Consider the following 26,384-nt stretch of genomic DNA (forward strand, 5'->3'; position numbering starts at 1 on the left):
CTGTCAATGATGTTTGAAGACTAATATCTTGTTGATTTAATCATTTTGGCTCATTTTCGTACCATGAAGGTATCGAAATGAAAGAATGTTCTAAACAAAGCAACAGGAGGTTTCACTTGTGTCAGAAAACCACAAATCCTTGGACATCCTAAAACTCATTTATCATCCTCTTAAAACTCATTTATCATCCTCTTACGTGTACAGAAAACAGGCCTTTGCAGAAAGCAGAACGCTTTCCAAGAAAGCACAAAGCACCTGTTTCAGATGGTTCCTGTGTAACATGGTTCTCTTGGTTTGACTATAGAATTGGCATGAAGACCAAATGAAATCTCACACAGAGCAGAAATGCTGGGCCAAAGCCTGGCTTCACCGGCACTGCTAACTCACAATGACACATATGAACATTCAATCTCAAGACCCTTGAGGAGGAATGTTAGCATTACAACTTTCCAGAAAAAGATATCATGTAACATCACACATCACACCGATATGAAACAGAATACATTTTGGAATCCGCAGCTGGATTTCGGCTCCTTTCACTTTCCCGTAGAGAGACAAAAAGGGAGTGAAGAATGAAAAGTCAGTAATCCTGTGAAATATGATTTCATTTTACGGGCTCGGGAGGACGGTAGTGACTTTGAAGTTTTGCCACTGTTGGTTTTAGGTTATTACAAATACCTGCAAAGAGAGCCAAAGGCCTGGTAATTGCTGCTGTTACACTTACAGGAGGATCAAACCCTTGTTTAGGCTACTAGCCAAATATTTAATTCAAATATTCACTTAATCTTTCATTTTTGGCCAGCTTTTTGACGTGACATGAAATACAGCCAAGTATGGTGAGCCATACTCAGAATTCATGCTCTGCATTTAATCCATCCAAAGTGCACACACACAGCAGTGAACACACACACCGTGAACACACACCAGTGGCAGGAGGCCACGACTTCCACAAAACAAAACTTAAAAAAAAAAAAACACAACCTTAGTGTTAGGAGGCCACGACTTCCCCAAAGTAAAACTTTTGCTATAGATGACAGCCTCTATAATTTCTTTGACAAAAAACATGTGGACATCACAACTCTTAACAAAATAAACCATGGTGTTATCATAGTAAAACTGCTTAATTTTCTTTTGCATTATTTCTAAATGCTTGAGACTATAAAATCAATTACATAACTGTATTAATGAAGTCATAGCCATAGGTAACTGTCGAGAGCTACAATTGTAATTTGTAAACAATACATTTTTTTAATTAATTTATTTACTTTTTTATTTAAGTAATGTTCTATTTTTACCCATATAGTAGTTTTTCTTTTCTTTTCTTTTTTTTCTTTTTTATTCATAATATTTGAGGAAGGGGGCACCACAATACAATCCTGTTTAGGGCACCCATTTGGCCAGCATGATACCTGATAGTCGCAATCTAAATCACCATCATTGCAGATCAAAAAATCAAAATCCTCTTGAGGCCAGATGATTTTGAGCATCACTTCAGTGAATTGTATAATCCTGAGCACTTCAAAGCTACTTATAATAGTCCAATTATGCACGCATGCATGTGACTCTGACCATATAGGGTGCATTGCAACATTTATGGACTACACGAAACCCTGGGGAATTGGTGTACTGCCCCCTCTACTGGTTAAAGAAAGATATTTGGTTTAAAAAAAAATCTTCTTTTCCTTTTTACTAATTTAATACTTTTTTTCATTGCAAATGATATTATATGCGTAATAATTTGTGTGAAAGTCAACTTTTTAAATCTATAAGTGTTAACATTAAAATATTAAAGGAATAGTTGACAAATGAAATTTTGTTGAAAATGTACTCATCCGCAGGCTTTGCAAGATGAGTTTGTTTCTTCATTGGAACAGATTTGGAGGAAAGTAGCATTCGAACACTTGCTCACCGATGAATCCTCTGCAGTGAATGGGTGCCGTCAGAATGAGAGTCCAAACAACTGATAAAAACATCACAATAATCCACACACAAGTAACACACTCAACTCGTCCATCAATTAACATACAACAGGAGATTGACTTTTTCACTGGAGAATGCATTATTATGGATTATGGACTTGTATTTTAGCTGAAAGCAATGATCTGAAGTTAAAATGCATTAATGACGAACTTCTTTCTTACAAACATGCAATTTAGCACAAGATATTAATTGATGGACGGGAGTCATTTGGATTACTTTTGGATTATTGTGATGTTTTTATCAGCTGTTTGGACTCTCATTCTGACGGCACCCATTCACTGCAGAGCATCCACTGGTGAGCAAGTGATATAATGCTAAATTTCTTCATATCTGTTCCGATGAAGAAACAAAATCTTCTACATCTTGGAAAGTCTGAAGGTGAGTAGATTTTTAGCAAAGATACATTTTTGGGTTAACTATTCCTTTAATCTTCATATTACATTTACACATAATAAATCAAAATAAAAATCCCAAAACTTTGTCTTAGATTTATGGAGTTGTGCATCTCAGTCTGATGTAATATGGAAAGAAATTCACAATGATATCTATAAAACAACAACAACATTCAATTTATTGGCATAAATACACAATTTACATGTTCGATACTCAAAAACAGGTTTTTATCCATTCAACAGACAAATAAACGATATTGAGCTCTGGAATGGTCAATATGTACACATAGCAGTTGCATAATACAGCTGATGGCTTTTTCCAACAGATTTGATAAAATCACGTTCCATGGAGTATCTGTTAGCAGGTAGAGTAATCGTCCATCAGCAACCGGAAACAACACTTAAGAACCCTCACACCACATATTTTCTAATGATCACCCTGTACTAAGCAGTCTTTTCTTTCTCTATATCTGCCCTCCACCACTGCACATTATGAAATGGAGCTCATACTGTCCATGTCTTCTATTGCATTTTCTTGTTCTCTCTGGCTGCCTTTCTTTTTAACTGCAGTATCTTCAATTCTGTCATGGTTGAGAAGGTCCTCCACACCCACACAGCCTAAAACACAAAGAATCAAAGGCGAAATATTAACATACTCTGTAAAATGAATCAGATGAAATACATATTTTAGTATTACATATAAAGAAGACTATTCTAAAAGGAAAAACTTACCACAATAATAACAGCGTTGAGCAAGAGTGGGACAGAGTATACTAGTGATATGAACATTCCTTTTGAATCAAAGTATTGGAACTTTGAAAAAGACCTAAAAACAAAATGCAGTCACATTAAGTATGACAAAATAGACATAAAGTCATAACAGGGGGTTATGGTGGGGATATAATCACCTCCAATTCATTGCTGCCAGCTCGTTCAGGTATTCTGCACTGTAAACCATTGCAACTGCAAAAGATGAAATACTGTCATCTGATAAATCTATAATTAACACGTTTACTATAATTAATGTAATGTATTCTTCTCAGAAAATTAATGCTTTGTTTTTCTATTACAAATTTTATACATTTACCCTGATAGAATTTTTTTTTTTTGTATTTATGTATAACAAATGCATATACAATTATAATTTAGAAAAATTTTTTTTTTTTTTTTTTTTTTTTATGCAAAAACTCACCCATCAAGAGAAAATGACAGATCTGTAGGCGGTAGCATTTGCAGGACAGAATGGTGAAAGCAAAACACAAGACGTGAAAGGCCAGCAGACCCATCAGCCAGGGTTCAGACCAGTCAACCTGGAAACCAGTTCACAAGATTATTACTAGTTCTTCTTAGGTACAAAAAATACATTTTCTTTACTTAATCCAAGTGGCCTCGTTTGTAACGTTACTGAAAAATACCCAAGAATCTCTGGATTAGCCTTATGTGAACCATAAAAAAGAGAATGTAATGTTGCTGTAAACTTACAGACTGTAGAAAGCTCCATAATGATGTGATGCGAACATTGCTGTATCCATCGATTGGAATGGCGCTGGTATTTTTAGCTTTGGACTCGGTCATTTTATGAGACTGCACGCCACTGTATTAGCAGCTAAAGCACGCGCAACATAAACACTTCCGCGTGCGTCACGGTCTTTCTCTCTAGGGTCACCAATGGAGGGCGACATTAGTTAATGCTGAAGAGCAAGGTTATTGTTGTTTCATATCATTATTACTTATACTAAATTTTAAGAGTGGGTTTGAAATAAAAATAGAATGTTTTAAATACCCGCTTCGGGTTAAAAGGAACAAAATTGCGACTAATAACTTAAAGAAAATGTGTAGCAATGGAAAAGTCACATGTATAACGAGGCTGGACGACATTGTGATACTCAACCTACTTACAAAAATTAAACGGCAAGAATGTATGATTATCACACATAAACAGTTACAGCAAATGGTACAATTAAATGTCAAAGAAAATTTTAATGCAGCTGATATATTTGTATATATTTCAATAAATCTGATACATTATCCAAACTCCCTATCAGAAATGAAGAATAAAAGGCTGGGATATTGTATTATATAAAAAATATAATTTATTGTAAATATAATTTATTATAATATTTCTATTCGTAATAATTTTGTACATATTGATATGAATGTTGTATGTGCGTGTGTGTGTGTGTGTGTGTGTGTGTGTGTGTGTGTGTGTGTTTGGAAAGTTATAATCAATTATTTTGCGACTGTGCTGATATTTTTATGATTTATTTATTATTTATATTTCAATTTATTTTATTCTTTTATGATTCACTCGTTTTTAAAAGCTCAAACCCAGCTAAAATTAGAAAATACTAGTCTTAAAGGGACTTTGGTGCCCATGCTCCTTTTATAACGTTGAATAAGTTGATTGTAAATTGAATGGCATCTTATAATATTTTTGGTACATAAAACAAAAGATTAAAAATAATTTTGTGAATGACTTTTTGTGTTTGATATTCTATTATTTTAATATTTGATTCGTTTCAAAGTTGTGTGCTCGGTGGTTTGTTAATTATGTTTTTTTTTTTTAAGAAAAGCATTTAATTTGTTAAAAAAAAACAATTTATGTACAATTAATGTATAATTTATGTTGTATTTATGTATAATTTACATTTCTTGAAATAACATATCCTTATATCTGGGTATCTTTAGAGTTAAATAAAATTATTTGTCAACAAAAATGATTAATTGTAATTTATGGATGCATTTGGAGAAGAAATAAAGATAATTTTGTGTCCGTGGAACACACTTCAGTTCTGAACGGGTTAAGGTCGAACGACACCGCAGTCGCATTCCAGCCGCCGATGACGCGCTTCCTGTGACGCAGTGAGATTTTAAAACATTGTCCTTCTCAGTAATGGCGGCTTCGTTCCCTTCGCTTTCGCTAAATAACAATAAATGGTACTTCACGCGCGAACAAATCGAAAACAGCCCATCTCGCCGAGCGGGACTTGATCCCGACAAAGAGCTCTCGTACCGACAGCAAGCCGCTAACCTGCTGCAGGACATGGGACAGCGGCTCAACGTGTATCTTTTTCAGTTTGTGAGGCGTCGTTCTCGGCAGCGGCTCTGAGGAGACTGACGCCGGCTCGGGCGGCGTGTGTGCTGTTGAGTTTCAGCGTTATAATCACCTGAAACAGCTCTACCAGTAAACACGCCTTTTCTGTTGTGAAACTTGTGGATTAAGGCGAACGGAATAAAAGATTTATGTCCCCGTTTTGTGATTTTTTTTTTTTTTTGGCTTAGTTTAGGCCGCAGGGCCTAGCTTTCCTACTGAACAATAGCGCAGCCGGTGTCACTGCCATTCCCACTCTCCATTTTCCACAATTTTCTTCATTATACCATTTGTTTACACTTTAGGGTTATATTTATATGATATTTATGCAATTCCAAACATATATCCGTTAGTATTATTTAAACATATCTTGACTCGCCCTGCTGGAGAGAAGTCTAATACAGTAACGTTGATAGAGTAACGTTAGTAATAGGAAGGAGAATATGAGTTATTCTGTTTTATTTTAGGTTAATGATGTTACATAGATTAAAAGAAAGTAGTTGAATTGTTGTTCTTTTGGTAGGAGCAAGTGCTTTCACTTTTACATTTGAATAATGGTGCTAATGTGTCTAAATGATAGTGCCTCTAATTAGTTTAATGAAAATATGAATCTGTGATTGACGAGCCCAGAATATTGCTCAAGAAATTTTGGCTGGACATGCTCTCTTAAATATCGATACTAGTTACGATCCTTTTGAAATCCTGAGTTGAGCAGTTGTGCTGTTTTTCTTAAATGCTTTTAGTGTGTTACAATCCTTAACTTTGAACTATTAGGTCTCAACTTACAATTAACACTGCCATTGTGTATATGCATCGGTTCTACATGATCCAGTCCTTCACTCGCTTCCACCGGAATGTATGTCCTTTATTCTTCCACAAGCTTTTTTTTTAAAAAAACCAACATTAAAAACAATTGGCTGCATTGGACAGGACTCTAACCTGTCTCATTCTGTCGTGTGCCGCACAGGTGATTGCTCCTGCAGCTCTCTTTTTAGCCGCGAAAGTGGAAGAACAGCCCCGCAAGCTAGAGCATGTGATTAAGGTGACCCATGCGTGTCTCAATCCTCAGGACCCGTCACCAGACACCAGGAGTGATGTAAGTAATGATAGTATCTATGTGACATGGCCTTCAAACCATATGTGAGAGCCACTGGTTCCACGTACTTTGTTAAAATGGAACTTATTAGAATACAAGTCCTTCTTGACCATATTTTACTTTTTTATTTCTTTCTTTTTTGAGTTCAATATTTCTTAAAGGTATAGTTCACCTAAAAAAAAAAAAATCTTTCGTCATTTACTCTCTCATTTCATTTCAAACCTGTATAATGTTACTTTTGTGGAACATAAAAGATATTTTGAGACATTCATTTAGGTAATCAAACGGGTTACCATGGAGATATTTCTCATATATCTTCTTTTATCTTCCACTGAGATATTTCTCATATATCTTCTTTTATCTTCCACTGAAGTCATACAGGTCTGAATTGACATGAGGGAGAGTAAATGAAAGGAATAATTCCATAAAGAAATAGTTCATTTTCCAATGTCCTCAATGAATAGTGGGTTTTCAGTTTTTTTTTTTTTTTTTTTTTTTTTTTTTGTGAAAAACATTAATGCATTCTTCACTCTCACTTTATAACTGATATCAGATCAATATTTGTATCAACTAATCTAAAATATCAAATTAAATCACAAGCAGCTGAACCACAGCATCAACCATAACATTGCTTTTCTTTTGAACAGGTTGTGTAATCCACACATTTCTATATTTTCTGCTGAATTGATCTCATTTTTTTCCTCTTAGGTTGGATGTGTGTAAACTTTCTTCAGTCTTGATCTGTTGTGTTAGTCTTCACTAACTATAAATGAATTGAAAGGGCATAGCTTGTATGATAAGGTGATTGGCTTGGTGCAAAAAGAGGGTCATAATAATTTGATCAGAACGAGTGAGCATGTAGTCATGACCAAGAGACCATGTGAGTAACCTGCCTGTCCTCTCAATCTCAGACATACCTGCAACAAGCCCAAGACCTGGTCATTCTTGAGAGCATTATACTCCAGACCCTGGGTAAGTTTGGAAGGGCAAGAATGGGTCAGTGAATCACCATACTAGAGAGATGCACCGAATAACCACATTTACTCTCATTCACTGCTAATTCCCAGGAGTCGACAGGACTATTATAAGCTCTTCTTTAAGAGACATACTACTGAAACCGTTTTCATTTTTATTTCCATGTCAATCTGGCAATGCACCTTTCCTGTGTGTGGTTTCACAGTGCTATCAATTTTGTATTTGTCAATCTTAGTATATCTTGAGTCCACTGGAAATGTCAAAACTTCTGGTATTAAATAAAAAACTGTAACAGTGCAATTTTTTTCTGCAGTATCAGTACCAAGTACCAACCTCAATCTGTTTAAATCATAATTTATCTTTTAATGTATATTTAGTTGACTCAGTCAACTAAAACTGTTTTACAGTGTTTCTGCGTGTCTTAAAAAGTTGTGATTCACCCTTCCACAAAAATGGTCTTACATTGAAGCAGAAAGTCTTAGATTCATAAGTCATGGCATTAAATGTTGCATGCCCTGCAAAAACAAATATTGGAAGGTACAGCAAAAATTTATTTTCATATTCTACTGGTCGGAAGCAGAGCTATCCAAGCATTTTGTTTTTTGTAAAATAAATTTAAATGGAGATCTATTGATTTTTTTAAAACTCTGAAGCAGTTAACACAAGACTTTTACATTAAAGGCCATGTTATTTTTTTTAATCCTTTCAATTTTCTTAAAATTGTCTTTAGTTGGTCTTAAAATGTTTTAAATTTGCCTTCATAAGACTCTCCGAAACACTGTTTTATCTTCAGTGGCATTTAGTCTTCAAATCTCTCTCATTGTTATGAAATTGTTTCTGTGAATATCTACTTTTTTTTTTTTTTTTTTTTTTTTTTAGGTGTGCAATAAGCATAATAGTTTTACAGCATATTAAATCAGGAGATGGTAATGGTATCAACTGCTGTCATACTATACTGACATATTATCCTCCAGTTTGGAAAATTCTCTTCCAGTGCTCATAATGGTCATTTGTTTTGAAATTTTTGACTATAACCAAATCGCCCTACAGGCCACTTGCTTGGAGCTCAAAGATATTTCACCAGTCAAGTACAGGAAGACCCATGTTTGTGATTCACTCACTCATCGCGTAAATTGTGTGTGGAGGCTTCACGTCTGAAGAGTCATTATTGTTTAAATCAAAAACTAAAAGTCCCTCTCTCATCTGCTTTCTTCCTTGCAGCTTTTGAGATCACCATTGATCATCCCCACACACATGTTGTCAAGTGTACCCAGCTTGTGCGAGGTGAGAACCACCTGCTCACTATAAACTGTGCTTCGTATTGCTCAGTTATGGATACTTCTAGCTCACCAAGCTCAAAGATTTCACGTCTTGATTATGAGCTTCCCTTTGTTGTTCCAGCGAGTAAGGATTTGGCTCAAACCTCATATTTCATGGCAACAAACAGGTATGTTGATGTTCAGATGCGTGAACTACCAGAATTGTAATCTGGCTTGATCAGTTTATCAAAGGCTACATTTTTTCTACAAATTAGATTACAAAAGCTAAAATTAACACTTATTTTTGAAGTAAAGGCCTTACTTTAGAATACTAGTATATTTATTACTGTAGTGTAATAATATTGTTAAATGGTTTTTTGTTTGTTCTCATGCTCTGCAGTCTCCACTTGACTACATTCTGCCTTCAGTACAGCCCGCCCATCGTAGCTTGTGTTTGTATACATCTGGCTTGCAAATGGTCCAACTGGGAGATTCCAGTTTCCACAGACGGCAAACACTGGTGGGAGTATGTTGACCCCACTGTGACCCTTGAACTGTTGGATGGTACGTCTTTGCAAGTGATTTTCTTTTGAAATGGCAATTGTCTATCAAATAGAGGGAAAGTTTAATACTAGATATTTAGATTAGGATATGATGTTTGTTTCATTGTTTATTAAGTTCAGTTTACTGCATTGTCACTTTGGAATACATTTTTGGGTCTTACCAGGAAAAGAAACTATGTAGCTTTTTAAATGAAGTTTTCGAGTAATATGTTTTCCTCAAGTCCTAAATATTTTGATAATGATTTCACAGAGCTCACTCACGATTTCCTGCAGATCTTGGAGAAGACGCCCAGCCGCTTAAAACGCATCAGAAACTGGAAAGTAAGTCAGATTGCCTTCATTTTCTATATCTAGATAACTACAAATACAGTGGGCTCACAAAGTATTTGGCCACCTAAGAAAACTTAAAATATATAAATTTAATTGCATTAGATATCAACCCAAGTGGATATTTTTACCCACGTGCTGGGGTTGATAAGATTTTTTAAATACATTTTTATAAATAGAAAGTTTAAAAGAGCGTCATTTATTTGAAATAGAAATCTTTTATAATAAATGTCTCTTTTGATTTATTTAATGCGTTTCTGCTGAATAGAATCTTTAATTTCTTTCCAAAAAAAAAAACAACTTTCATTCAGTAGTCTGTTTTGATCATACAAATTTCATCTTCATAATTTATTTTCTGGTTTGTTGTGACTCAGGCTGCAGGTCAAACTGCCAGGAAATCAAAAGTGCAAGATGGTGATCAGTCAGAAGCCATTTTGAACATGATCTCCATGGCATCGTCCGACACTACATTGGCCGGGCTGATGAGCCTCTCCGCCCCACCCTCCGGTTCCTCCATGGACTCGGCTGACGACCACAGCGCTGCTCCCTCAGCCCAACACTGGCAGCCTCCTGCCAAGGAGCAGCCCACAACCAATGAGCTTCACGCACCTGCTAAGATGTCTCTGAATGAGTATCGGGTGAAGCACGCAGACGAGCTGGCGGCGCAGAAGCGGAATTTGGTGAACATGGAGGCTAGTGTGAAACAGGGATACGCCACTGCCGCCCAGGCCCTCATGAGCCAGCAGAGGAAGGAGAAGCACCATCACCACCAGCAGTCCAGCTCTAGTTCCTCAGACCAAAACAACCCTTCACCTATCGTCCTAAAGATCCCACTGGACGAGCGAACGGAACGTAGTTCCATAAAAATGCGCTTCCCAGTGCCAGGCCAATCAAGCAGCAGTGGGAACAGCAGCAGTAGCAGCAGTCGAGGATCCGAGCCGGATATTAAAGTGCGGATTCGGGTTCCAGAAAGGCGTAGCGGGTCCGGAGAAGACGGGAAAAGTCGCGAGAAGCACCGAGAGCGGTCCAACCACCATCACCATCATCATCACCACCACCACCACCACTCCTCCTCTTCCACCACTGGCTCTTCCTCATCCTCAGCACAAAAACACTCAAGTTCTGCCAGCTCTTCAGGAAGTAGCAAAAAGGTCTCAGGTGACTCTATGCGAACAAGTTCTTCGTCATCCTTGTCCCGGAAAAGGACCCACCCGCCAGATCCTTCTTCTGGCACCCATCCCTCGAAAGTCAGCAAATCGTCCAGAAACTCGTTTCAGTTGCCGACACTTCCTGGAGCGCCCTCCCACGCAATGGGTCAGGGGTCCGACATCCTTCCCTCGCTGAGCCTCTCGCACCATCAGGGAAACTATTCACACTCCAAGTTGGACAAAGCCGACACGAACGGCCACAATACAGGCAGCCAGTCCAACGAGTACCAGGACACGTTTGACATGTTGAACTCGCTGCTCAGTGCGCAGGGGGTGCAGCCAGCACAACCTCAGATCTTTGACTATCGCTCTCAGTATGGAGAGTATCGGTATAGCAGTAGCGCTCGTGGAGGAACCCAAGCACCACCTTTACCCTCAGAACCACCTCCACCTCTGCCCCCACTGCCCAAATAATACCCTTTCCACTCCTCTGTCCACATACACTGATCAAATCAGTCGTCTTGGGAATCCTGGGTTCCTTTTGTGCATCTAACTTAGTGATACTGAGTTTGACAGCAGAGTAATGTAAGGCAAAAAAAGTACCTGGTGAATCTTTGCCCTCATGTTGTCTTGCGTTTTGTGTGAGCAAGTGTGTTCACAACACCCATCTGTGGCAATAATGTTAAAATAGAACAAAATATTGCAAAAAAAAAAGCAAAAATGTTATTTATTGAAAAAAATATTGTACATACTATTTTTGATGTTGCTCAGTTTTATATCAGCGCTAACAGAAAAGTAAAATGGAATTAAGGGTAAATGTATTACTGAATGAGAGGGAGCCATTGTCCTCTTTAAAAAAAAGTGTAACTGAATGCAAAAAGGAAAATGTTTTTGTTTAATGTATGGATTTAAGTCTTGTTAACAATATATGTCTTTTTTATCGAGTATGGTATTTATTATTAGCCTTTTAAAACCATAGTTATTAGCAGTCGTTGCTTGAATGCGTCAGACGATATCTGGATTTATTTTTATACTGTTGTAACCTGCTTCCCAGTCTGTATTTACTTGATATGTCATGTATCTTTTGAGAATGGACATACAAAATCCCCAATATTTGCATCAAAATGTATGTTTTCAACATATGAATAGTCACTGAAGTAATGTTTTGATTTTGTTTGGTAAATATTTGTGGTGTTGATTTTGTATTGATTCTGTAAATGACTAAAAATTTACTATTTTTACATTTTTCAAAGAAAAAAAAGAAACAAGAATATGCCTAATTTCAGGAAAGTATGTCTAGACCTACGATTCTAGATTTGAGTCAGATGCAGTCATTGTTTTAAATGGTTGTAGAATATCACGCTCATATATGATACACTATACACAACAGTATGTCCAGCTTGTACTCGTTTTTATTTTTTTATTTCTGTTTTTGTTTAGTTTTTTCCCAGCAACACAAAAGGTAGATACAGGCTATTCATCATTTTATAATGTAACTGACTCATAAATGGCCTTTTAAACTTGAGTGAAAATCAATCTGTGATGGGTAAAAATACAGTCCAAATGAAGCATCTTTCCACCAAAATTTAAATTCTGTTATTTGCTCACCATAATGTTTTTCCAAACCTGTATGACTTCCTCAAAATGTATTTTGTCCATATAATATGAAAGTCTATGGTGTTTGATGTTGTTTAGACCCTAAAATATCTTCATTTTTGGATGACTGTCTCTTTAAATATGCCGTCTCTTGTAAGGTCTGTTAGCATTTGAACACTCAGATCAACACTTGTAGAGCAAATGCAGAGAATGCTGACCGCTCATGTTTATTTTTTGTAATACCTCCATTTTTGTTTAACCTTGTAATTGTATCAAGGTCTTTTGTGTGTGTGTGTTTAGGAATGACAATAAGCCATCCGATCCTGATTCATGAAATTAAAACTGGTGGGAACTTGAATGTTTTGAGCCAGTCAGTTTGTACCTTTAACAAGATTGTCTCCATATTCATATCTTGCTTGATCATGTTTTTGTATGCAGTTAATAATGCAGATTACTTCTCTAACTGTCCTCTGAATTAATGGCATGACTTTCATTGATCAATTTACAGACAAAAAAGTGGAAGCATGAAATTGAGTATCTACTGTCAGAGTAAATTTTACTTTATAGTTCCTTTGATGAGATGCTAGCAGTGATTCTGCCGTCCTTTTATTGTTTTCCTGATCGTGCCTGTTGATGTTGAGGAACATTTCAGGAACATTGTGAAATATAATGAAACACTATAAGCTATAAAAGATCTGTTTTCACAGTTTTGGCATATATTCCCTATATGATGCACTCCTCATTTCCTGTCCATGTTTCTGTTATTGTTCCTAAGTAGAATTTGAAGGTTTACCATCATGTTTTAGCTTTGTGTTTGCCGGTTTCTAGTTTGGTTCAGTAAGACTGAAGAGAAGGCGTTCTGTGGGTCTAATGCAATTCATGTCACCACTGTATTTTCTATGTATCTCCGTCTCAAGAATATAGCATTTTATCAAATGTATATACTGTTTTCTGTGTTTTAGTGGTACCACATGAACTCTCAGGTTTTGAATTGAATTGTTGGGGTGTTTCTTGTCAGAAGTTAAGGTTTGCATTTTTGTGAACTTGGTTCCTTTTGATAAATGTGGTTGACGTACAATAATGTTTTATGAGAAACATACTTGTGGCTGTTTTTCTTATACCGATTGCAGTGTAAATTGTAATAATGTGACAGACGTTCTACTCATGCTTCTTGCAGTAAATTCACAGATTTTTATACAACAAATTGACCAGTTTTGCTTCCACCTGATGTCAACATCTTCATGGTTTGCCTTTGAATTCAGTGCTGGAATAAAGATAAACAAGAAACGTTAAATGTGGCTATTTAGAACACTATTCTGAAAATCTGATTTTTTTTTTTTTAGAGTGTTAAAAAGGCAAAAATCTGGGGAAAACAAAAAGTCACAAGAGCTGCTGTAATCCTGATTAACTTTCCATTCCAGGCATTTTTGTCTATCCGTAATGTGTAACTTATTGTTTTATTGACGCCTTTATATGGAACATTATAGTTGTCATAATTCAGATTTCACCCCAAAATCAAGATGAAAATAGTAAAGCATAAAGATAATGAAGAAAAAGTAATGTACCATTAAGATTTTCTCTTTTTTTCCCCCTTTTTTTTTTTTGCATTGTGCAAATATTTTTGAAAATTAAAAAGATATTTACATAAGTCATCCTTGATCTCGCATGACTGTGATACTGTACCAGCCATCTACAGTAAATCCGACACAATGTTCCTTCATTTGCATATAACATTGTATTTAAATCGCAACTCAAAACAGTCTATTGCATTTGTTAGGGTATTAAAAATGTTCAGATGTGGCAAAAAAAAGCTTAAGATGCTTATGGCCACTAACCCAATTAAGAAACAAATCTGTTATAAAAGCATCAGATGTTCAGCCACATGCAGGTCCACTGATATCACATGTAAGCATTCTCTAACTCCGTTCCTCATTAAAATAAGCTCAGCTTGGAAAAGAGTTTGTAATCTCAATGTGACCCTCAAAGATACCCTAAAAAATAAGCTTCAAGATGTCAAATCAATCATTTTATACTCTTATAAAAAAGGGTTCTTCCATGGTTGTTTGCAGCACTAAAGTCTAGAACTATTATATACGTTTTAATCTTTTGTGTGTGTGTGTTTCCTTTTTTATTTATCTTTTTTTAACATCTATGGGTTTTTTTTGGATATTTTAAGTAAAAATCAGACTCGACAAACTCCACATGCATGACTGGTCAGGCCAATTAACAAATTAGTTTAATCAAATAGTATTATTAATAATTAGTGGAATCTTAATCTGATAACTCTCTTGCACAGCATCACCAGAAAACTGTGTGCGTATGTGTGTGTGTGCGTGCCTGCATGGTCTTAAGTGATGGGAGGAGCTATTCCGGCCAAGGTGTAGGACAAGTCTGTATAAAGAGTGATGCCTCTGAGACTGAAATTCGTTAAGGTCCCAACAACAAGTGACGCAATGAAGCTACTTTCAAGAATCCTAATAATGACCTGTTTGTCTGTGGCCTTAACAAGTAAGTAAACATTTTAATTGTTTCCAGTAGCCACAGCATCATGTTCTTGTATATTGTATTTCCCTGGTTATATAATGAAATTATGTTTACCAGTGTTTATGTTTAGTGCAGGGTTCTTTTTAAGTGCATTGAAAAGAATGCTAGATATCAGGAAAGTCAAAACAAAAACGTTAACTATAATAGTTAATTATTTCAGTTAAAACCTGCACCAACTAAAATTACTAAAACCTGTACGGGTAGATGTAATGCTGCATGACAACATCCTGATCTCCTTGACCCCCTTATATTCATTAAAAGTTCAGTAACAATGTGGCACATGAGAATGTCTGGGAATTTTCCAAGATTAGTTGTAACATGCGTTAGTTAATCAGATCAAATAAGAAATAACTTGAAAATAATACAGCATAGCCCAAAAGCATTCCTGTTATGTCTTTAATACCCATTATGCAGTGGTTTTGACTGGTGCAGCACCAGCTGTTTTGAGTTTCAGTCATTCATAATTGTAGCATTGCATTCTGATTTTGTGTTCTGCTATCCTATGTGCTCTGTAAGCATCCCCTCCTTTATGCAGTAAAGCCAAAAGTATGGTCACATGGACAGCTGACCATCACATGCACAGGATTTGGGGTAACACAGCAGAAAGTGTGCTTAATGTTTGATCCGGTCACATGCCCCGCCTCTCAATCTATCCACCAGTTGTAGATTTTAAAGTTTGTGGCTTTTATAGTCAAAAGAGCTTCCAGTGTGGCTTCCGGTGCCTGTACTCTCAAATCATTTTCAGGTTTCTCCAAATAATTTGTTTTCAATTTCCCACATATTTTTTTATTTTTTTTTCCTGCACAAGTACAAGTTGACAGAAGCGACTCAAAATCAAGATTCAATCAACATCAGACATGGAATACAAAACAGTTCCCAGTGTGGAAAGATGGAGACCCACGCTACAAAAACAGCTGGACAGGTAATAAAACTCACTCAAGAAAGCACATGTTGCTATCAAACCCCAAATTTGTGGGTTTGATTCCAAGTGAGTGAATTGAACTGCTAAAAATGTTTATCTTGAATGCAATGCAATTTTGATTTACACTCCTAAAAATAAAGGTAATTTACTGGCATTTATGGCTCCATGAAGAACCTTTAATATTCATGGAACCTTTTGATTATACAAAAGATTCTTTATAGTGGAAAAAAGTTCTTCAGATTATTCTTCACACTAAGAAAAAATAATAATTAAGAACTGTTCCCTGAAATGTTCTTAAGGCAACCTACACTCTTGAAACTAAAGGTTCTTTATTGGTATCGATGGTTCCATGAGGAAAAGAACATGAAGGTTCTTTGAGGAACCCAATATGGTTCTTCTATGGGATTGGAGTTTTGGAACCTTATTTGAGTGTACATGAAGAATCCGTCAAATGCATAAATGTACATTTCTACAGGTGGACAACTGAAGTTTGAAGTGGGAAATGATGCACCCACCTTGACCGGTGCCAAAATCACCTTCACCATTGACATTGTGTTCCCTCACAACCAGAAGGTCTTGCCAGATGGACAAGTTGTTTGGGCAAAAAACTGCACAATCAATGGTATGTTTCTCTCATCTTCATCTCATTTACAAAGATGAAAATGTGCATTCTGCTGCTGGCACTATGACCAACAGGTTTAGTCGTATTAATCTTAAAAATGATGCACAAATATGGCAACTTTTCTAATTTAGGCACACAGTTCCATGTGGGTGAGCCTGTCTATCCTGAGGAGAACTCTGTAGATGAATGGAACGCTGTGTTCCCTGATGTTCCTCTCTTTTCTAGACAAGGGGACAAGCAACCTCCCTATGTGTTTGTATGGAAAACATGGGGTAAGGAAAGAAGCACTTACTGTACTGTGATGTGCAGTTATCTGACCTTCCTGACAATCCTCTATTGTGTTTGACAGGTAAATACTGGCAGGTGTGCGACGGGCCTTCCTCATCACTGACAATTGGCACTGATGATGTTCCTCTTGGCTCTTACATGATGGATGTTGTCATTTATCACTACAGGCAAAAAGATAAATTCATCCCTATTGGATATGCATCCACACAGTTCAGTATCACCAGTAAGTGTAACCTAATGTTCATCTTTTAATAACCAGTGTTATGGTTTTATGGTTTAAGTAATGCAATATGTTTAATCCTTGTGTTTCTAGACCAGATTCCCTTTGCGGTTTCCCTGATGCAGGTGAATGACAAAGATGAAGGCGATCGTAAATTCATCCAGAACAGAGCAGTGGCCTTCAGCATCACCCTTCATGACCCCAGCCAATACTTGAGCCAATCAGATGTGACTTTTAACTGGAACTTCGGGGATGGCAGTGGCACTGTAATCTCCAGGGAACTTACCGTCACACATACTTACACTGCAGCTGGAGCTTTCAAGCCCCAAGTTGTCATACAAGCAGCTATTCCGGATTCATCTTGTGCCACTCCACCAAACCTTCCCACTGAGGCCCGTCCCACCACCAACACCCTCACCTCTGAGAGCCCCATCCACCCTTCTGAACACATCACTGCAGGTGCACTGCATGGTTTTGCGGTTTAGTTACAGTCTTGGACAAAGTACACAAATCATGTATTTGAGTTAAATTTGATTACCATATACACTGATTACCATTTGTATAACCACAGTTTTACTACAACTATGGTTAATCTATGGTTAGTGTAGCAAAACCATGGTTAATTTGTGCTTACCATGTTGTTAGGTAAATCCTTTGTTCAGTTGTTGATTGCAAACTGATCACGTTAAATCGCTAAAGAATCGAAAAGTCCACTGGGATTTGTGAACAGTTTCAACAGTTTCATCAGAATCGGTTCAAAATAATTCGTTCACATGAATCGGACATCTCGGTTTCGGAGTGATTACTTAATTTCGAAATAACGAGGAACGATGTAAAAGTAAAATATTATTCTTTAAAAGTTATTTAAAAATATTTGCTAAAAGTTTACTTTAAAAATTCTCTCTACTGTCCACTGTCTCACTCCTATTTATTTGGCTTTGCTTGTGTGAAACATTAGAAGGCATGACATAGAAAACAATCCCAATAATTTACTTCATTATTCAACAGATCTTGCTACCAGTCAGTCTTCAGCTCCCATTCAGAAATCCACGCCTGCATCTACAATGAAAACTATTCCACCCACACCTACAAATGGAGTTCAGACAGGATCCAGCCTTGAGAAGGTCTTTGATCTTAGATCTGCATCTGAGATGTCTGAAGCTTTGAATACTGCGACAAAGACAACACTGGAGGCAACTGGTGAGTTGCAGTTAAAATACTTTGAATTTCAATTAATATAAATATAAATTATGTATTATGAAAGTAAATGTGCATAATAATATAAATAATATATAATCCAAAATAATATATGAACATAAATTTAAACACAAATTTCCAAAACACCAGCCTCTGACATGGAGGTGATGATGGAGGAAGACTACACTGAAAGCCAGGCCTATGTATCAATAATAAAGCGTCAGGCTCCAAACACAAATGACTGTATGATTTACCGCTATGGATCCTTCTCAACTGATATTGAGATTATTGGTGAGATTCCTCCCTTGAGCAGCAGTGTATTTTTATATGTTGTAATAGACCTTCATTGAAGAGTAATCTACATTTGTATCCTCAGAGGCCATAGAGAGTGTGCAGATCGTCCAGGTCACTGTAGCTGATGATTTTCTGCTAACACAGATGGAGCAGATTGCTGTTGATTTCACTGTTTCCTGCCAAGGAAGGTCTGGCAAAACATATAGCTGGAACTACAAAATACAGCCTGACGGAGAATTCACAACCTTGCCTCTTTCCAGCCTTCCTACTGAAGTGTGCACTGAAATATCGGATGCAGACTGCCATGTGCCAGTAACGACCATCTGCAATGCTGTGAGCCCCTCCTCAGACTGTCAACTCATCCTCCGACACTTCTTCAATGACTCTGGGATCTTCTGTGTCAATGTATCCATGATAAATGATGTCAGTCTGGCTGCCACAAATGCCAGGGTTAATATTAACATAGGTGAGTTCATTTACTATTGAAACATATAGCATGGTGCTCCAAAATGAGATCAGTGCTGTTAATTCATCTTACATGTTTCTATTTCTGTGCAAAATTTAGCAGGTTCCAGGTTGACATATGCAGGTGCCGCTGCCCTGTTGTTGGGCATCATGACTGTCGTATCAGCAATGGGTGCTGTGGTTTTTGCATATAAGTAAGTCATTCCAACACAGCAGTGATTTTGGCTGGCATGAATTATTCATGAATTATTATGAATTTTCCAACCCGCTCCTCTAGATTTCCTAAAGCTTAATCAGTAAGCAAATTAGAGTGAACATTAACTGGTAAAACTGGTTGGAAAGCACTAACTGACCTTGTTTTTCCACCTTTCTAGACGTCTTAAAGGGTATCAAAGGCTGACTGAGGATACTGCTACATGCCAATCCAAAGACACTAGTGTGAGCTCAATGCCAGTGCCCTTCTGGAGCCTGATGTATCAGCAGGGAGTGGATCAGAAAAAAGGAGTGGTGTGAATTTTGTTCAAAATTCAAATTTAAAGTAATGTTACATCAGCACTATTTTGAATAGCGTAAAAGCATTAAAAAAAAGTTTTTGTATTCTTTTACACACATATTTGACCCCAAATCCTTTTTCTACAAAGGCATGTTTTACATTACATTAAATTTATTGCCTTAAATTTGAATTTAAAGAGAACATTTTTGCCAACAAGCATTTTTAAAGAAATTGAATAAAATATCTCAAAAGCTGCTATTACTTTCTGGCCTTTTTATCTTAGACACTAGTGTCATATCTTCTGGATTATAAAAAAATCCATTTAATTAAGGCATTTTACTACAAGACCTTTTGATACCATGACCTGCTTTCCTTCATTTGTGCAACCATATCGCTGCTGGAACTCATTTGCACCTACCTTAAAAACCTAGAATGGACTTAATACAGACTGCTGAGTGACTACTAATCTACTTTTCCTTCAGCCGAATTGGTCGAAAGCCAAACCTGTCAAAGCCCATAAACTGACCCGTGGAAACTGGTTAGTAAGCAGATTACCTCTCTTGAATGCCTGGAATATCTTAAAACAAACAGCTTATATCAACATTCACAAGAACAATTTTTAAAGAAATGTGCACAGACAGATTTTTATAACATTACCACCAATTTATTCAGTCAAAATTTGGCAAGCAAATTCCACAAATCATATTTATTCTGGCCATTACAATACAACAACTAATCAAGAATGTGTCTCCAACATTTAGGAGTAGACTTTACACTTGATACCTCATGTTTATCGTGTGTAAATTACCGGTCTACTGTTTTCAATTTTAGACATTTAGTGAACATTTTAATACTCCTCGCCCTCCTCTTCTCCTTCACCCTCGATGGAGTCGACACCGACCTCCTCGTAATCTTTCTCCAGGGCAGCCATGTCCTCTCTGGCCTCTGAGAACTCGCCCTCCTCCATACCCTCACCCACATACCAGTGCACAAAGGCACGCTTGGCATACATCAGATCGAACTTATGGTCGAGACGAGCCCAGGCCTCAGCAATGGCTGTGGTGTTGCTCAGCATGCACACGGCCCTCTGCACTTTAGCCAGATCACCACCTGGAACCACAGTGGGAGGCTGGTAGTTGATGCCAACCTTGAAACCAGTGGGACACCAGTCCACAAACTGGAGGGTGCGTTTGGTCTTGATGGTGGCGATTGCGGCATTCACATCTTTGGGCACCACGTCACCACGGTACAGCAGGCAGCAAGCCATGTACTTGCCGTGACGTGGGTCACATTTCACCATCTGATTGGCTGGCTCGAAGCAAGCATTAGTGATTTCAGCCACAGAGAGCTGCTCATGGTAAGCCTTCTCTGCGGAGATCACTGGGGCATAGGTAGCCAATGGGAAGTGGATACGTGGATAGGGCACCAAGTTGGTCTGGAACTCGGTCAGATCGACATTGAGGGCACCATCAAACCTGAGGGAGGCTGTGATGGAGGACACAATCTGACTGATCAGCCTGTTGAGGTTGGTGTAAGTAGGACGCTCAATGTCAAGGTTCCTACGGCAAATATCGTAAATGGCCTCATTGTCTACCATGAAGGCACAGTCAGAGTGCTCTAGGGTGGTGTGGGTGGTCAGGATGGAGTTGTAAGGCTCTACCACAGCGGTGGAGACCTGAGGAGCAGGGTAGATGGAGAACTCCAGCTTAGACTTCTTGCCATAGTCGACAGACAGACGCTCCATCAGCAGAGAGGTGAAGCCAGAACCGGTTCCACCACCAAAGCTGTGGAACACCAGGAAACCCTGGAGGCCTGTGCACTGGTCAGCCTGAAAAAAAAAACAGTATGGTAATTAACCCAATATAATATATCATTAATTTTGTTTGTTTGTTCATTTAAAACTACCTACCAGTTTGCGAATCCTGTCCAGCACCAGGTCAATGATTTCTTTTCCAATAGTGTAGTGACCACGGGCGTAGTTATTGGCAGCATCTTCCTTTCCTGTGATGAGCTGCTCAGGGTGGAACAGCTGACGGTATGTCCCAGTGCGCACCTCATCTGGACAGACAGGTCAAGAAGAAATGTTTAACGAACGGAGCACTTTGACACACACACAATAATCATAACTTAAATCAAGTCCCATTCTCTTACCAATGACAGTGGGCTCCAGGTCTACAAACACAGCCCTGGGGACGTGCTTTCCAGCTCCCGTCTCACTGAAGAAGGTATTGCAGGAATCATCACCTCCTCCAATGGTCTTGTCACTGGGCATCTGCCCATCCGGCTGGATGCCATGCTCAAGACAATAGAGTTCCCAGCAGGCATTGCCAATCTGGACTCCAGCTTGACCAACGTGGATAGAGATGCACTCACGCTGTGGAAAGGAATGTTAAATAATTCAATTAAAATGCCACAAATCTTTTTATTAGGTTGTTGGCTTTTAAGACATATACAAGGATTCTTTTGCACCATCATTCTGTTGACATTTGCATTGTATGAAATTTTACATTTGGTTAATATTTTGGGTACAACAATAGACACTTGACTGACATTGCATCAGAAATGTACCAAAAACGTCTTTTTTTGAGATCATAAATGCACTGTAAACAACTGCTAAAAGGCAGACATGCAAGACGTGAACTGGCATAATAAAGATTTAGTAGGTTACCAAAAAGGAAGAACAAAGAAAGCAGTTAGTTCTCTTTATTCAAAGGAAATGAGGCAGCAGAATGGGAACACGGCAAATATCCACCCCCCACACAGAACAGGCTTGCCAGACCGTGTCTGACTACGCATTGAAAGAGAACAATAAAAATGTGTGCAGAAATCCACCTTTTCCCATTTATGTCACCTCAGCATGCTACATAACAGTATCGATTTCAATGAAGGAACAGCATTTATTTTAAGAAGGTTTTTAGAAGCAGAAACTTAATTTTCTCAACGGATGTAACCACTATTTGAAGGGAATCCAGAATGTTGCTTGATGAATATGGGATTTTAAATTTATTTTTATATATACATATATTTGGTCAACACTAATCTTAAATATTTGGTTGCACTGTTGAATTTCCCTAAAGACAGCATGATAAAAAAGACAGGTCCCAGAAATTGAATAAAAGCAAATTCATCAAAATAATAATATGCATTAAAGAATTTAATGTAAAATCTCAGTGGAAGCAATAGCCGTGGAACAGACCAGAAATAGAAATCCAGTCATCTGCTGCACAGGCCAGACATGAGCTTCTGCAGACAGCTGCAGTCCCCACCCAGTGTATTCCTCATGCGGATGGGAGGAGGGGTGGATGCAAATTTCAAGAAAATTCTGTCAATCTCTGACGCCAAAGAGCTCGTGACAAAAATAACTAAATAAATAATAAAAATACAATACAATACAATCATTCCATTTGTGCATTTTTGTTAAGATATTATTAAGCTCCATTTATTAACTATAATACATTGTGATTTTAATTATCCTGCAACTGAATATATAATAATTTAGATAGAGATAATGCATACTATTTTAGCTATAATTTCAATGCACATCAAAAAAGAAAAAAAATCGTAATGTAAGGTGGTTTTGGAGATGCACCCTCAAAACAGGTGTACTACTAAATGTAATTTATGTTAAATGTTTCACTATTTAATAATGTGCATCGTAAAATGATCGCTTTATTTACAAAAGCATTTGACAAACAACGCGTAATTTCTAACATATTCTGAGGGCACCGTTATGAATGAATGAATGGATTGATGGATGGATGAATGTATTCCTGTAGGCGTTTGCAAAAGCATTTATAAACTAAATATTTTTTATATTTTTAAGTGTGGCATTCTTTGCATTACTTTACTAAAAAATATATATAAAAAAACAAACAAACAATAATAAATCTTTTCGCGGCGTCACGTAGTTGCAATGTTGCGAGCTTTCCTCCATTTTAAGCAAAGGAAAGCCGCTCGAGTTGCTTTAAAAAAAAAACACCAGAGGAGGATTAAACGACACGCACATTTATAACCAAAAACCTTTGGCGTGTCGTTATTTAAAATGAAAAGGAAAAAATAAATTCTACTCACCATTGTTCTGGAGGGGATGGAGCGATGAGGCGAATATCAGCAGGCAGGGAATGTCTTTATTGTTGGGAGGATACTGTGAGTACACTGTCCAAGACTGAGGCACTGAGTTGAGGATGAAGGGGAGGAACTAGAATGAGTGTGACGTCGAAACGAGGAAGGTAGATAAAACGCAGTCGTTAATGACCGATATAAATCAGTGCAATGCACATCTGATAATGCTGTACTGTTTTGTTATTCATACCAGAATGTGATGGAGAGATTGAAACTTGTTATCATCCTTTAGGTTTGTCAACGTTTCCTTTGACGCAAGCAATCAAAACACAATATATCCTCCTGGGACCCAGGCATAGCATTTTTTCCTCTGTCCTGTACAGAGCACATTCAGGGCGATCAATGTGTCAAATGTTTGGAGGTTTGATCATAAACACTCGCTCTCCTTGGTCTTTAAAAATGACTGATATTGATAGAATGATCAAATTTAGCACTCTCAGGGAAATATAATCTTTTGAAATTATCATTTAAATCTGACTAACTTCAAATTGTTTGTCGTAAATAAACATCTCAGAAAAATGTTATGGGGTTTCAAATCAGAATATGACTTTTTGTTACCAAACAGGGCATCATTTTCATACGTGTCTTCAGTAGAGGACACCAGGACAAACATCAGGTTAATTTTGGGGAAACACGAGTCAATAGGGAAAGACATTATAGATCAGTATAATCAGTATAATATAGATCAGGACAAAAAAAATGATTTTACTTTCTACAGTCCTGTGAATTTTTGTATTAAAGGCTGTTTTCTTAATCCCCCTCCTGCTGAATTTCTTACCATTATTGCATGCTCAAGCAAACATTATAAATTGCATCATGGAATTTTCGCGCATCAGGGAGCCGCTATCAATATGCGGAGTATTTAAATAAATCTCTTATGAATGAGCACTCGCTGTTTACTTTCACATTCGATTTGGCGATCATGCACAATCTGTGTAAAGAAAGCACATCTTATACGATCAAATATCTGTCAATCTGCCGAGCAGCAAATCCTTCTGCACCTGCCAATCATCTCTACATCCATGATCAGTTAAATCTGACTTCTGCGGCTCATGTTGAATGCAGGGTTGCCAAGTCCGCGTTTTCCCCCCAAATGGAGTGGATTAAAGGTTTGAAATATTGCATAAATTACATTTGACTGAAATGCTTGTAACAGTGAAACATTTTGCATTCTACCCATGATAAACTGTGGTAGATGTTAAGTTTTGTGAAGGATTGCCACTGGTAAGAAGTCTTTTAGCTTTATGATCAATTTGCATAACAGTGACTGTAAAATATGTGTTTTAGGTATGAAAATGAAATATTTTGAGTTTGGATATTATATAACCCCCTCAAACCACCCACAAACCCAACCAACAATTACACAACACCTGTAAACATGTAAATGTTTACATTGATGTTTGGTGTAAATTTAATGTTTAGAGTAAATGCATGTATGCCACCTCTGAGCAGCATAAACAGTCTGTGTAAAGATGCCTAAATGCCACTTCAGAAGTGCTTCTATGCCACCTCTCCAGAGTAAGTTAAGCATTAGAGGTGCTGAATGAAAAAATATCACAGGCATATCCCAATACTGTAGGAAATTCTAAAAACTATTTAACCTTTTAAATCTATCCAAAGTGTTATTGAACTTGTAATCAGTGATGATATGAACCATCATGAGGTTTTCTGTAGTTAACTTTAGATATATTGTAAATGATTTGGTAAAACTGAGTCATTTACTATCTTCTGTATTGCGTAGCCTGTGACTGATCAAGTCATATTAAGGAAGGACATAAGAATAGCTGAGGTCAAATTTGTGACTAATACTGAATAATTGTAATAGCTTGAGACACCAGCACAAACTAAGACCGGTTTTAGCTGTTATTGTCAGTAGGGACACATGAAGCACACTTTTAGGTTACCTGACTTTTTTTCTTTTTTTTACAGTACTGAGTTTGTGAACATTGTGCTTTAAAGTATAAAATGTATGAATGTAGATACAATCACACAATAGGTGCTATTAACTGGGCCTAGTGTTGCATGGTACCATGATCCCTCCCACTGTCCTGCCTGCAGTCTCTCCTCCCTCTGTGTCCTAGATTTTGTTGAAATGATGTCATTGTATTTGTCACGTGAACAACTTGACTCTTTTTTCCTGCTCTGTCAGTGTCAGTGAGCTGTTTGCATCTCTGTCTTGGTTTCTGCAAAACTGGAAGCCTGTTTGTGTGTGTTTAAACATACCCATGACTGCACATCCCTAATTGCAGGGTCTGGACATCTGAGCACAACGATCGGTTTGAGCCTCCTACTCACTTCCCCAACTCAGCTATCTCTGGTATTTCAGGCAGTTTGTTGAGTTTTTCAGACTCTTGTTTCCTTAGCTTAAATGTTTAAATAAATATGACCCTTATCAGTACAACATAGCAAAAATCTCAAATCATCCAAGCTTAGCATTCCAACGGAAGTGTCCAATTGGCTGGAATACTGTAGGGAATTTTCACAGCTGCTGCTATGAGAATAGAATGGGAGAGATGGGTCTGTGTGCAGTTGCCAGTGGTGAGCAAACTTTAAACATAAACCACTCAACCTATTTGGTATTCTGCCACTGACTGTGTGTACTTAATGTCAGTCTGTAACCCATATTAAATGAGTAATGGACTTTTTTTTTACACCAGCTAAATGCTTGCAGTGAATATAAGAAGCCTCTATTTTTATATAGTGTTTTATAATAACAGGTGTTGCTTCCTTTTGTAAATCAACTATTGTAATCTGCTTCTGAACATTTGTTTTCCTTTAGTCTTTCCAAGA

The 26,384-nt window shown here is 37.4% G+C and overlaps 4 protein-coding genes across 8 annotated transcripts; 2 read left to right on the forward strand and 2 right to left on the reverse strand.

Annotated features, from left to right (window-relative positions):
• Positions 1-2,524: 2,524 nt before the first annotated feature.
• tmem18 (transmembrane protein 18) lies at positions 2,525-4,039 on the reverse strand. The gene is made up of 5 exons (XM_019080801.2): positions 3,855-4,039; positions 3,565-3,682; positions 3,281-3,335; positions 3,105-3,198; positions 2,525-2,990 (listed from the first exon to the last, which is right to left on the reverse strand). The coding sequence occupies exons 1-5, from the start codon at positions 3,945-3,947 to the stop codon at positions 2,895-2,897; spliced, it is 456 nt and encodes a 151-aa protein (XP_018936346.1). The 5' UTR covers positions 3,948-4,039; the 3' UTR covers positions 2,525-2,894.
• A 1,127-nt stretch (positions 4,040-5,166) lies between these two features.
• Positions 5,167-13,721, forward strand: LOC109063784 (cyclin-T1-like). 2 transcript variants are annotated; one of them, XM_042713528.1, is made up of 9 exons: positions 5,169-5,435; positions 6,238-6,319; positions 6,431-6,559; positions 7,471-7,531; positions 8,756-8,818; positions 8,936-8,981; positions 9,194-9,357; positions 9,607-9,677; positions 10,058-13,721. In XM_042713528.1, exons 1-9 carry the CDS (start codon positions 5,266-5,268, stop codon positions 11,303-11,305), a joined length of 2,034 nt encoding a protein of 677 aa, XP_042569462.1. In that variant the 5' UTR covers positions 5,169-5,265; the 3' UTR covers positions 11,306-13,721. The 2 variants fall into 2 exon arrangements, with proteins under 2 accessions (XP_018936347.1, XP_042569462.1); XM_019080802.2 differs by having other exon boundaries at positions 5,167-5,435; positions 8,756-8,981.
• A 1,089-nt stretch (positions 13,722-14,810) lies between these two features.
• On the forward strand, positions 14,811-19,706 carry LOC109063718 (melanocyte protein PMEL-like). 4 transcript variants are annotated; one of them, XM_042713532.1, is made up of 12 exons: positions 14,811-14,935; positions 15,780-15,893; positions 16,369-16,515; positions 16,647-16,787; positions 16,865-17,026; positions 17,117-17,482; positions 18,032-18,223; positions 18,371-18,511; positions 18,597-18,702; positions 18,775-18,980; positions 19,083-19,173; positions 19,354-19,706. In XM_042713532.1, exons 1-12 carry the CDS (start codon positions 14,833-14,835, stop codon positions 19,490-19,492), a joined length of 1,908 nt encoding a protein of 635 aa, XP_042569466.1. In that variant the 5' UTR covers positions 14,811-14,832; the 3' UTR covers positions 19,493-19,706. The 4 variants fall into 4 exon arrangements, with proteins under 4 accessions (XP_042569466.1, XP_042569465.1, XP_042569464.1 ...); XM_042713531.1 differs by having other exon boundaries at positions 19,080-19,173; positions 19,354-19,705; XM_042713530.1 differs by having other exon boundaries at positions 18,597-18,980.
• A 408-nt stretch (positions 19,707-20,114) lies between these two features.
• Positions 20,115-23,689, reverse strand: LOC109063786 (tubulin alpha-1B chain-like). The gene is made up of 4 exons (XM_042713533.1): positions 23,544-23,689; positions 21,624-21,846; positions 21,382-21,530; positions 20,115-21,300 (listed from the first exon to the last, which is right to left on the reverse strand). The coding sequence occupies exons 1-4, from the start codon at positions 23,544-23,546 to the stop codon at positions 20,320-20,322; spliced, it is 1,356 nt and encodes a 451-aa protein (XP_042569467.1). The 5' UTR covers positions 23,547-23,689; the 3' UTR covers positions 20,115-20,319.
• Positions 23,690-26,384: the final 2,695 nt, after the last annotated feature.

The sequence above is a fragment of the Cyprinus carpio genome, chromosome A23 (genome assembly GCF_018340385.1).
Source record: "Cyprinus carpio isolate SPL01 chromosome A23, ASM1834038v1, whole genome shotgun sequence".
Lineage (NCBI taxonomy): Eukaryota > Metazoa > Chordata > Actinopteri > Cypriniformes > Cyprinidae > Cyprinus > Cyprinus carpio.